Source organism: Trypanosoma cruzi, genomic scaffold, assembly GCF_000209065.1.
Source record: "Trypanosoma cruzi strain CL Brener 1047053516579 genomic scaffold, whole genome shotgun sequence".
In the NCBI taxonomy this organism is placed as follows: Eukaryota; Euglenozoa; class Kinetoplastea; order Trypanosomatida; family Trypanosomatidae; genus Trypanosoma; species Trypanosoma cruzi.
In genome coordinates, this window is record NW_001849570.1 from 478,735 (window position 1) to 491,379 (window position 12,645).

The window sequence follows — 12,645 nt, forward strand, 5'->3', positions numbered from 1 at the left end:
CCTCTTGACGGCGGCAAGGAATTCCACGTGCCAGATTGGGATGCCTCATTGCTGGAGGGATCGTGCAATCGTGGCTTCTTTGTCAGCGGCCTTATTGCGTGGGATACCGCAGTGTGATGGGGAAACGGTATAAATTCTGCAGGGTGAACTCGCTTCACCAAGGAGAGCAGCATAACCCAAATCCCTTCAGCAACGCATTCTCGCATGGCCAGTGGGGCAACGCGGAGCGCCTCAATTGCCGACAGGGAGTCCGTTGCCACCGGGGTTTGTGTGGACGATTGGGATGTTTCCGAACGGGGAATTATGAGATGTCTAAAGCCATTTTCAGTGGCAAGTCACTCTGCTCTCTATGAGCATGCGAGCCTGCCAGCTGCTGCACGATGGACCTCCACAGGGAGATCATTTGTCTTTGTGGAGCCGTATAATGGTGCAGCGGATCCAGATGCGAGTTCGGCGAGGGATGAAGAAATGTCTGTCCATAATTCAAAATCATAATGTCCTAGAGAGGAGTAAAGGGAATCAAAAGCCGTGCGCTTGACATCTTCAGAGGCGTCGTTGGCAAAGCGTGGCTGATTAAATTCCACTTTATTGCAACTCACAGTGTCCCAGGGAATAATTCGATGTTGGGTAATAGGAGGAGCGTGATTGTGGTTGTGTGGTATCCCAATAGTACCACATACGCGTTCTAATCCATTAATAACGAAATCTCTCGGAAGCGGGATTGATTTCGCCGCTTTCCTATGCATGGACAACGGCATAGGTTCCGAGTAGATAAGGGAACGCAAATCCTCGTGATTATGGAAACGTGCATGGCGTTCGTGTTGTGTGAGTGCACGACGCCAAATTATCTTCCGGAGCGGGAGAAGATCGGCTTCCAAGTAGACAGATGTATCTTCCGTTGGTGCACTAATGCCAAGGGATGCTGTACAACTGTTGCTGTACAGTGCTTCCGTATTATGGAAGTAGGTGTAGACGAAGAATGGGAGAATTGCCTCGCCATAATATATTGACACACCATGGACGTATCCAATCGAAAAGGATTGCATGGTGTGATGGGACGCACCAGTCTGTGCGACCGGCCGTAATTGGTAACGGCGTGGCATGGTCTGCTTTGCAGCGGTTGAAGCGTGCGTACGAAAATTAAGAAGTTGTTCAACCGTGGTGTCCAGTAAGCGCACTGGGCGGGACTGAATACGTAGGTTGCCATTGCCAGGAAGGAGATCGACCATTTCCTCTTCAGACCGTGTGTGTGAAGAGATGTAGAATAAAGTAGCTTCGCTCTTATCAACGTTGATTTTGAGGCTGTGCTCGGCAGCCCATGTCGTTATAGGTGACAGGGCGGGTTGCATTGCCGCAGCACATGCATGGATGCCCGCACCTGAGGCAGCAAGTGTGAGGGCGTCAGCGTACATGAGAGCGGAGGCGGAATAGATGTTCTCCAGGCGGCGCAGCAGATCATCCACACAGTGGAGGAAGAGTTGGGGTCCCGGGACGCCGCCTTGTGGTGCTCCGGCTGAGGTGAGTTGTTTCCGGGAGTGCTGTTCGCGAGTGCATACCCTAACATAGCGGCCCTGCAGGTAATTATGCAGCCAGCGTTTGGTTCGGGGGCCAAGGCGCGGGAGTCTGTCAAGCATGCCGAATAATTTCCCATGGTCAACGGTGTCGACCGCAGTTGAAAAATCAATCAAGACTACGAGCGAGCGATGGCGACGAGGGTGGCATGTGGGAGCGCCGCCTCCAGGGCGCTCATACTCCACAGTGCTGAACTCACTCAATCCACAGGTAATTTTACCAATAACAATTGTCACCACGTCCGATTTAGAACGCGAAGGTGTAAATCCGAATTCACGTTGGTGTTGCGGCAATAACGCTGACAGACGACGATGAATCATTCTTTCGGTTAATTTTAGTAAAACAGAGAGTAGCGTGATAGGTCTGTAACTCTCTGGGCGACATGAATCTTTCCCAGGTTTGGAATGGGAATAGTGTCCACCGTATTCAAGGAGCTAGGCAGGCTGCCATTTGCGAAGGGGTTGTGGATCATCGTTCTGAGTGTGCTGCGCGCGACGGGCACGAGATGGTGCAGAAACTCATTCAACATGTTCTCGTGGCCAGGGGCTGAGCCGAGCGAAGAGTCACGAATGGCCACGCCAAGCTCATACGGCGTGAGAGGTCGATCCATTTCCCAGTCACCAGGAACCAAAGGAGTGCGGCAAGCAGCAGGAGCAGCATAAGACGGTATGGCACGTGAAACTCGCACAAAATGATGGACGAGCAGATTTGCCTGTTGCCGAGGTAGAGCACAGACGCGGTCCGAAGATCAGTGCGGAGCACAACCGATTCCAGAGGATGAGGGTGCGGCGCCGCCACGCCGCGGAGATATCGCCAGCTTGGGCTGGATGAGGCCTCAAGTTTTTCGCACGGGCGTCCAGAAGCATAGTGAAGCCACGGCGTAAGGCTTGATTTTGGTTCTCCACATTTTGGATTAATTCGTCTCGAAGCAGGCTGTCTCCTGGTGAGGCGATGTGTGTGCTTTGTGTGCTGCTTCCGCGGCGGACTCGGCTTGTTCCATTTTGTTTGTCCAGATTGTTTTGGGCTTTCACGGCTGCCGCGCGGGATATGGCGCTCAGCTGCTCGCAAGATACCTCCGCGAGGATCCAACCATGCGGACGCGGTGGCAAGGAGTGTTTCACACAACGAAATGAAAGCAGGCCAATCCGCTTTGCGCAGGGCAGAGGTGGCTTTCTCCCGCCGAGGCAGCGTGTTGGCTATTCGCGGAATGCCATTATCCATCCCCACCGAGTAAGATAGTAAGCAGTGGTCGGAATCCATGTAGAGAGTGGACTGCCAGTGGGTGACACGCAGTACGCGATACGCAGTCGCTTCAGGGGACGAGACATTACGATTTGTGCTCCGTGTTGCCTGCGCCGGGTCATTTGCCAGCCCGAAATCCATGTCAATTAGAGTAGAGGACAAATCCTCTCCTCCAGTCGTTGAAGGTAGGTGTCTGTCCCAGAGTTCACGATGTAAATTCAGGTCACCCGCGATAATCGCTGCGGGGCCTAAGCGAAGAATGGCACTAATAAACGAAGAGCTCTGAACGGTTGCTGTGGGAGGGTTGTAGAGATTCACCACGCAGATGCTGGGACAGCCCTGTGGAGTTGCACTGGCAGCAATGGTCTCCAGGAGGTCTGTGCCAGGGAGCGTCAGGCACTCGCACGGCAGAGAGTGGCGCACCAGAGTGGCAACGCCACCAGCGCGCCCAGTGCGGGCCTGAAGAACGCCATTATAGCCATATAGTTTTGCCGCTGTGGCACTTCGAGTATTTGTTTCCTGGGGAAGAACGATGACAGGTGGATGCTGCTCCAGTCGCACAGCAGATGCAATCTTTTTTACGGACGAGAGGCCTGCAATGTTGAGCTGCCAAATAGTGATGAAGCCATCCTCCTCGGCTTCAGGGTTCTTTTGTAATTCACCGCAACGGGTGATATCAACGGAATGACCGCAGCGAAACGGTCGTGCAGTTTTGTCCGACAGTCTGCAGGCAGACCGCCTCACCTCCCCACACCGGGCATGGCGTGGAACCTTCTCGAGGGGTGGAGTCGTCTTGTTCTCCGTCGTGCTAGCAGCAATGCACCGCAGCGGAGTTCCTATATGCAACCAGAGCCCCAGCACCGCGACAAGGTGCGACCTCATCGCTGGGGAACTTGGATAGTCGCAACGGATGGCGGTGTAGACGTTCCCAAGTCAGCCGGGGTTGGAATCCTGCTTTCATCCCTCAATTCATCGGAGATAATAGAAAAGGCCAGTATAAACTGCGGTGCACGCCCATGCAGCTACAGGACGGAATCCCGCGCACTGCTTCTAGCCCTAGAAAAGCTGATTATCCCTCGTATCCGACACAGGCATAAAACCCTGCTTGTGGTTACAGGCGGTCAGTCTCTTCTAGCGGCTCCAAACAACGGCCCGCTCAGTCAGACAGACTGGACGGAGGATCAGATCTGGCAGCGTCTCTTAACACTGACGTGTGCTGGCTGGTCCGTGCATCTGCAGTTTGTTACGGACATTGTGGAATACATGCTAATGAGCTTGCAGATCAGTATGCGACACAGACTATGGAAACTGGACAATACACGGAGCATGGAATCGCACATATATGGCATACGGATCTGCTGACATGTTTTACTACCCAGCTCACCAACAAGTGGCGTTGTACGATTCGTCAAGACACTCATCGCTACTTGCTTTGCGGCACAAGGCCATCAGATCTCAGCGGTAAGGACCTGATCACTCAGGAAGTTCTTCACCGTCAAGAACTGGTTCACCTCGCAAGGGCAAGATGCGGCGAATCTGAGCTCTGGGGTCGACTATACTGGGCTGTGAGAGATTGCACGAACCAATGCCGTTTCTGCAACATCTCACCAGAACAGTCTGCATATATGCGCTCTAACAACGATCCGACTGCACTGGAGCGGACGCTGTTCCCCCGTCGGCAAGGGACGAAGACGTCTGTCCTGTGGGGAGACGGACCGTCACACGCCGTCGGAAGGAGAAATTTCCGTACCGCGATTCTATATTGACGGGATTCTCGAATCTCGTCAGTCACTGTCGGTCATTTCACCCGAAACATCCTCCACCGCTTCCCGAGCTCAAATGTGATTTCTGTGACATGGTTTTCCCTATACGGAGAAGCACCGCACAGCACAGAAGTCGCTGCGCACACAACCCAGACGCCACACGACATCTAAACAGAAGTGCCAGGAGGCGATCTCTGCTGCCGCAGGATCAGCCAGCTTCCACAAGCACGCCAATTGGCCCGCAGGAAACCTTTCGCCATCTGCTTCTAGAATGTCCAGGCACCTTGGCTGTGCGCAAACGGCTGGGCATTGAACAGGACCTTCGCCTCGGAAAGTTCTCTCAATGGCAGTTGCTTCATGGCAGCAAACTTTTGTCGCTGCTCGACCACCTCCTCGGCACCCTGATGACATCGTGTGGCTAGACGCGCTGGTAAAAGTACGGAAAAAATAATAATGAGCATTCTCTCCACTATAGAGACGTGGTGCATCTTGCGATCCCAATGGCGGCTCTCCCGTTCCACCGCTGTTTTTGCGCAACAATTCATCACCGTCATTTTTGTGATTTGGTCGGCCTCGTGTTGCGCTCCGGGTTCTCCTCCTTCGTCGTCTTGCGGTGTTTCCTTCGCCGTCCCTGGCACCTGTGACTCTCCCGTGACGGTTTGTTCCGAAGCCTGACTGCCCTGGGAGGTCCTCCCGCTACCAGCATGCACTCCACCTGCTGCCTGCTGAGATGCGTCGGGGCGTGGGGATGTTGTGTCTGCAGCGTGCCCTCCGCCCAAAGACTCCGGTCCACTTGCACGCATCTGAGCAGCAGAAGCACTGCCAGTGCCGGACGGATTGCAAGTGTTACTTCGCAGTGGGTCGCTGCTGGATTGGTCCTGCCTCGTCGGAGCAGTGAGTGATCCTGCCGAGGTGGGATTATGGCCCTCACCCGCCGTGCTTTCTCCACCCTCCTCGTCTTCCTCCTCTTCCTGATTGCTATTGTCCTCAGAGTTCACATTCCCCTTTCGTCCAGAGCCATCGGCCACGGGCCCACATTCCGCAGCCATCACAGCCCGCGCTTGTAAAGCAGCCACCGCGCCATCACCAGCGGGCCGCACACACACACCGTCGCAGCAGCCGTCGAAAACACGCACGAGCTGTTGCACATCACTGCAGGAGCCAACAGGACGCAGGGCACACGGCCAGTCATCATCACAAACAGTGGAGTCGCCTAACGCTGCGGAGCCAACCTGCAAAAGCACAGAAAACAAAAGGAAAGACACGGCCGCTACACCACGCACAGCCACCGCACAGTCACAAATGGCAGCAGCCCAGCAGCAGCGGCAGCGCACACACACCATGAGGCAGTTGAAATCAGTGAAGGGGCAAAAACACGCAAAGCCCCCGCAGCAAGCAAACAGAGAAAACACACAAAACAATTAGAAACAAAACACAGGTAAACAAACAGCAATGAAGTTAAAAATGCAAAAACACACAAAAAACAAGGAGCTGCACAGTATGGCTCCAGCGCGCACGCACCCATCCTCAAATGTGATTCCACGCAAACAGTTGTGTGCGTGTCATGCATATGAGTGTGTCTGGGGTGCGTTCAACGTGACGGATACAGGGAGCAGCAACATGGAGCACACAGCAGGGCAGAGGAAGCAATTGAAGCAAAACACAATCATTATTTTCTCTTATTTATTTACATCGGACCACAGTGGACGTGCACAAGTCCCCGTGGTTGAGTGCTGGCACGCACAGCCCGCACACACCTCTTCAGCTCAGAGTGGTGTACGCCAGCGCGGATGCGGCGAGCAGCAGCGGGGCACACACCCACGCAGAGCTGCTGAGGCTGCCGTCGATTTCGCGAAGACGTGACGGTGCGCGGGTGGTCGTCGTGGTTGGTGTCTCTGTCGTAGTGGTCGTAGTACTTGGTGCCTCTGGGGCAGTGGTGGTGGTTGTCGTGGTTGGTGCCATTGTTTTAGACGTCGTCGTGGTCGTCGCGGCAGGATCTTTGGCTTCCTCATCTTCTTTGCCTGCGAATGTATTCGTGCTACTCTGTAACCGTTTCTTATCGTCACTACCTTCTGCCTGTAACGTAACGGCCGCATCACCTGATATTGGTCCCGGAGCGGTCGTACTTGGTCCCCCTCCGTCATCTTCTTCTGCTTTCGTAGCCGGCTTAGTTTTTGGTGTAGTGGACAGCGGCTTGGAGCCGTTTCCCTTCGTATCAACTTCAGTCTTCTCCCCACTCTCCTTCTTATTCTCTGCGGCGCCCACTGACGGGCAGCAGCACAGGGCGAGCACCAACAGGGCGCACAGCAGACGGCACGTCATCATCGTGAGTGTGGTCGTTCAGTGGTGTGGAGCTGATCTGCACAGTGAGGGACATGGAGAGCAACAGGGGAGACGAGAGGTGCGGCAGACACACAGAGAGGGCACACCACATGAGGAGAGGGCAGCAGCCAGGCATGCACCGTACGCCGCACACCACGCACGACACACACTCCAATCCACGGCAACAGGCACACACACACACAGCCCTGCCGCAACACCAACACACAGATGGAAGAGGGAGAAGCAAACAGGAGCGGCACACAAGGCTCCACCGCATGCACATACGGCGAGAGCGGTCCGTCGTGTCTGCACCCCTCACGGAGGGCACGCACACAAGAGAATAGGTGCAGCGCACACAGCAACACAACAGCAAAGTAACAATAAAAAGAGAGAGATCCTCGCACACCACGTGAAATGTTGGTCCACGGGAAGTGCAGTCAATATTCATCACAAAAACAATTCAGTTGCCTTTGGCCTTCGTTCATATTCAGCGCACAACGCTTCATGCAGGCCTGGGCACCGCAGCAGCAGCAGCACACGCGAAAAATAAGTGCAAGGAATGGCACAAAGCAAGCAATCATTTATTTGTGTTTCTGTTTGGATGTTGGCAGATGTCTGCATGCGTTGTTTTGTTTTTTCAGAGGGCAAACCTTCATGCCTGCATCGTGTGTTGGGGATTTCTGCAGGGTGCACAATTATTTTCTTTTCCTCTTGTGGCTGTTTGTGTTGGTGCAGCCAATAATTCGGTTTGTGTTGTTCCTGCTTTTTGCTGGTAAAGGGCTGCAATAGATGTTTGTTTTTCCTTTCGTTGCTGTGGCACCTGATTCCTCACCGTTTATTGCGGTGGAAATGAAAATATGTGGGTGGACTCCCACGCACCAGAACACACCTTCGCTCCTATTTATTGGTGCATGGAAGGGCATGTGTGTTTGGTGGTGTCTCGTCCATATATTTTGTGGGTGTACATTCCCCTGCAGGCTGAGGGCGGGGTGACGCTCCGTCGCGGTGCACTTCCCTCGCATGCCGCCCACTGTGATTCATCATGCATCACCCCCTCACATACTCCGTGGTGCCACACCGTTGATATTATTGCGGCCACTGTGATTCCGCGTACTTCACGCATTTGATTGTGCCACAACACATCCGCTCGTGTGGCCGCCGCATCCAAACAGCGGTGCCCAACACCGTGAGCGGCAGTCCACATCCCTGCATGTCCCAACACAGTGGTGTTTGACTGTCAGTCAGGCGTCGGACAACAGGAGAGTCTTGTGCTGGCAGTACAACACACGGAGCTGCAGTGAATGGCTCGGGCGGAGACGCATCTATTCGTCGCAAAGCAGTGAAAAGGAGTCGGGCAAAATAATGCCGGCTGCATGCACGACACCACATCCACAGCCAAAGCATGCGACGCGATGCGTGTTTCACTGGTGCTGTGAAATGCCTGCAGACGACGTCACTAGTGGAGGCATGCCACCCATGATCAGCGGACAGACAATAATCGGCATGGGAGGCCACAAAAGGCAGCAACGACGCCAGCAGCAGGAGCAGCTCTCTCTCTCTCTCTCTGTTGCCTCCGAGAAGTAAATATTCCACCAGCCACAGCCGACTGTGCCATCGTGACACTCCATGCACGTCGTGGCTGCGTCAACACATCCTGTTCCCTGCAGCGCCTCAAAAGATGCCTCACTCCGTCCACTAAGTGCATCGGTGTGGGCCGTGCCTCGGCTGTTCGTGAGGACCACAACGATGTGAGGGTCACCGAGTCGCAGCATGTTTGTTGTGACGTTGTTGCATGGCACCTGCACACACACACGCGGCGCCTGCATCCCTCCCTTTTGTGTCCGCCCTCTGCCGGAGTGGCCACACACACGGGCAGCAGCAAAATCACTTCACCCTCGACGATCCAAAATCAACACCGACACCCTCGCGACGCAAAGATCTCAGTTGCCAGCACGGGCTTCCTGTCGCTCTGCCATCGACGCTGAAACACGGCACAGTGCACGCACTTATTTTCCTCGTGTGCAGGCAGCCGTTTGCTTCACACATTCTTCGATGGGCTGACGTCCACAAAAGCACGCCACAAAAGGCCACTGTGATCGCACACGCTCTTGCGATGAGCGTCGGTGTGTGCATGGATCCGCCGCTCACACGTGCTGGCACGACCGCCTGCAGCCGGTGCCCTCGTGCCAGTTCATCGGCTCCAGCACGGAAAAGAGAAAACGGCCTGTTCCCGATGCACTTATTCCCACCAGCAGCACCAACACGCTGGTCGCCAGCCGTCATCCCTCAGCACATCCAGGAATGCCGAAAAGTGACGTGGAGCTGTCAGCCAGCAATGCCACAATCCCCGCACACATCTCGGCTCCACCAGAGAAGACACACAAATCATAAACAACACCCTCCACATGTCATCCGAACATCATTCCAACACACCGCGACACGCCAAACAGAAGTGTTCGTCACTCCAATGCACCTCCCCACACAATCACATAGTCCATGCACCACGCACGGCAGCAGCTCACACGCGGTCAAACAAATGTTCTTCGGATCAGTGTTATCCACGTGCTGCGGTGGGAAGTAAACAAAAGAGACGAGCAGCCAAACCCCAAAAGAGTGTCACGACTGGTCGCAAGTCAGCGGAACGCAGCCACTCAAACGAATTCAGTCCTAATGCCCTCAAACTCCCACCTTCCCCACAAAAGCTGCAAAAGATTGAATACAAAGCACCATCCAATAAATTCTTTGTGCAACACCAAAAGAAGCCGCAGTGCCTTATGCTGTCCTCACAGTCCGTTGATGACGCCTTCACGTGGACAGGCACACATCTGTTATTCACAAACACGCTGAACACCTGCAATGTCCTCTTCAAAACGCAATTCCCCTACCAACTTAGAAAACGCCAATGCACCATCGGCCCGTACCAAAATTTAAAAAACAGCAAAATTCCTCACACAAAAACCAAAGTAGACCGCACCACCCTGCCATCGGCCGCGGCTGGGCGCAGGAGCTGGTGCGTCCCAGCACACCATGCAGTCCTTTCGATTGGATACGTCCATGGTGTGTCACTATATAGTGGCAAGTCAATTCTCCCATGCCTCGCCCACATCTACCTCCATAGTACGGAAGTACTGTACCGCAACAGTTGTACAACATCCCTTGGCATTAGTGCGCCAACGGAAGATACATCTGTCTACTTGGAAGCCAATCCTCTCCCGCTCCGGAAGATACTCTGGCTCCGTGAAACCAATCAACACGAACGCCATGCACGTTACCATAATCACGAGGATTTGCGCTCCCTTATCCACTCGGAACCTGTGTCTCCGTCCATGCATAGGAAAGCGGCGACATCAATCCCGCTTCCAAAAGATGCCGTTATTAATGGATTAGAACGCGTATGTGACACTATTGGGATACCACACAACCACAATCACGCTCCTCCTATTACTCAACATCGAATTATTCCCTGGGACACTGTGAGTTGCAATAAAGTGGAATTTTATCAGCCACTCTTTGCCAACGACGCCTCTGAAGATGTCAAGCGCACGGCTTTTGATTCCCTTTACTCCTCTCTAGGACATTATGATTTTGAATTATGGACAGACATTTCTTCATCCCTCGCCGAACTCGCATCTGGATCCGCTGCACCATTATACGGCTCCACAAAGACAAATGATCTCCCTGTGGAGGTCCATCGTGCAGCAGCTGGCAGGCTCGCATGCTCATAGAGAGCAGAGTGACTTGCCACTGAAAATGGCTTTAGACATCTCATAATTCCCCGTTCGGAAACATCCCAATCGTCCACACAAACCCCGGTGGCAACGGACTCCCTGTCGGCAATTGAGGCGCTCCGCGTTGCCCCACTGGCCATGCGAGAATGCGTTGCTGAAGGGATTTGGGTTATGCTGCTCTCCTTGGTGAAGCGAGTTCACCCTGCAGAATTTATACCGTTTCCCCATCACACTGCGGTATCCCACGCAATAAGGCCGCTGACAAAGAAGCCACGATTGCACGATCCCTCCAGCAATGAGGCATCCCAATCTGGCACGTGGAATTCCTTGCCGCCGTCAAGAGGTTGTACTGGAAGGAAGTCCAGGAGTAAGAAGAAGTCGTGCACACCGCACGCCAGGCGCTCGTCGGTGTAAAAAAAAAAACATTCCTGGTGTCCAGGCAGACATCGGGCATCGAATCAGGACTTCGTGCGCAGGTGCGATGCGACTCCTGCCGAACAGAGGGCAGACCGGCACGCGCCCTGCACATCACAAGCAACCCTTTATGTCGGTGGTGCTGCCCTTCCTCACACTGAAGAGGCAGGACCGCCCCGACCCCCTCCGGAACCTCCACCTGGCGTGTCGACGGCACTTCCTCGTAGAACGACGAGCAGCAGATCAACGTCGCCCTGCCCAAGCTGCAGCAGCGTCTTCTCGTCCGTCCACAATATGAAGGCACACGCCCGACGCACTAACCCTGGCACTCCAATCGTTGCAGAAGGCCTCACATGTGGATTCTGCGACAGCTCCACGGTCTCCCCAACAAGTGCCTCACGCGCAGGTCACTATTGAAAATGTCAAGCGTATCAACGAGCAAAAAACGGACAACGCACCTCTGCAAGCTCCAATGACAGCCATAGCCCTTCAGCCACTCCTCTGCTGCAACCCCCACCAGCCGCTGAGCCCCCGATAATCCACGGGAGGCCCTGCCGCACACGCTGTGGGAATGCCCCCGTCCTCGACAACTCAGCATCCGACTATTTGGGAACACACCCTCTCGCACGACAGCACCTTTCAAGAAGGAAAAACTGGCCGCATCGCTACGGACAGCCCGCAGGCAATTAACGAAAAGTGGCAGCAAAGTATAACGAAACAAATAATTCCCTTTTCTCAGCATAGAAAAACGTCACCTTCACACTCGCAATTGCCACCAATGAATCCATTGCGCAATACCGCTCTGAGCTGCAATACTTCCTGGTATCATCCATGTCCCTTGTCGACACATTGATGCGGGTGGGCGCCCATCCATTCTTCCCAATGACGGTGCATGTCTGCGACGCACCCTCAGATCCAAAAGGCACGTCCCTCACCACAGCCGGGATCGACTTCGCCCTGTCGGCACGCATCGCTTTCTCAGAGGAGCAGGAGTACGTCAGGCTGGCAGCAAAGCGCCCGCCAGCACAACAAAAACATAAAAATCATCACAACCAGAAGCACCAGCAGCACTGCAGACCGTGGGGTGACGTGGATCAACCGACACATGCTTTACGTGAAGGAAGACACTTCATGGCTTGAGAAGGAAAAAGAACACTTACAATATCCCAAAAGAAAAAAAAAAAAAAGAAAATCATACGTCCGCAGTCAAAGCAACCCACCAATTCAAAAACAGGGGTAATGGGTGCACTCAACCACAAAACAAGTAAAAACAACAAAACTATAAGAGAAAAGCCGAAGCGTGGGACGACCAGCACACACACTCTCATTGCTCCCGTAAAGCAAAACACACACACAGGGAGAGAGAGAGAGGTCGCCCACTCAATGCAATAAAAACAAAAACAGTTACGGTGCTCCGCCCATGCAGCCAGGCAGGACGGCAGCGGTGCGTGTGGTGCAAAAGAGAGCACCAACGGGCATGCATGGGTGTGCATGCATATATACAACGGGCACATTATGTGTGTGCTTCGTGGGGTGAGGTGAGGGCGAGAGTCCATGCAAGGGAACACACACAGAGAGTGGGTGAAAGACGAGTGTGTGTGCGG

The 12,645-nt window shown here is 54.0% G+C and overlaps 1 protein-coding gene across 1 annotated transcript, besides 8 other annotated features; it reads right to left on the bottom strand.

Moving 5' to 3' along the window:
• Positions 1–3,477: a mobile genetic element.
• Positions 1–5,814: a sequence feature (areas not merged during assembly with more than two copies in the genome that could not be assigned to a particular haplotype).
• Positions 3,709–5,025: a mobile genetic element.
• Positions 5,815–6,669: a sequence feature (heterozygous, non-Esmeraldo-like haplotype).
• Tc00.1047053507959.41 (mucin TcMUCII, putative) lies at positions 6,339–6,899 on the bottom strand (the record flags this gene model as incomplete). Its single annotated transcript, XM_814167.1, has 1 exon — positions 6,339–6,899. One exon carries the CDS (start codon positions 6,897–6,899, stop codon positions 6,339–6,341), a length of 561 nt encoding a protein of 186 aa, XP_819260.1.
• Positions 6,451–6,565: a microsatellite.
• Positions 6,670–12,239: a sequence feature (areas not merged during assembly with more than two copies in the genome that could not be assigned to a particular haplotype).
• Positions 9,917–11,584: a mobile genetic element.
• Positions 12,240–12,645: part of a sequence feature (heterozygous, non-Esmeraldo-like haplotype) that runs on past the window's edge.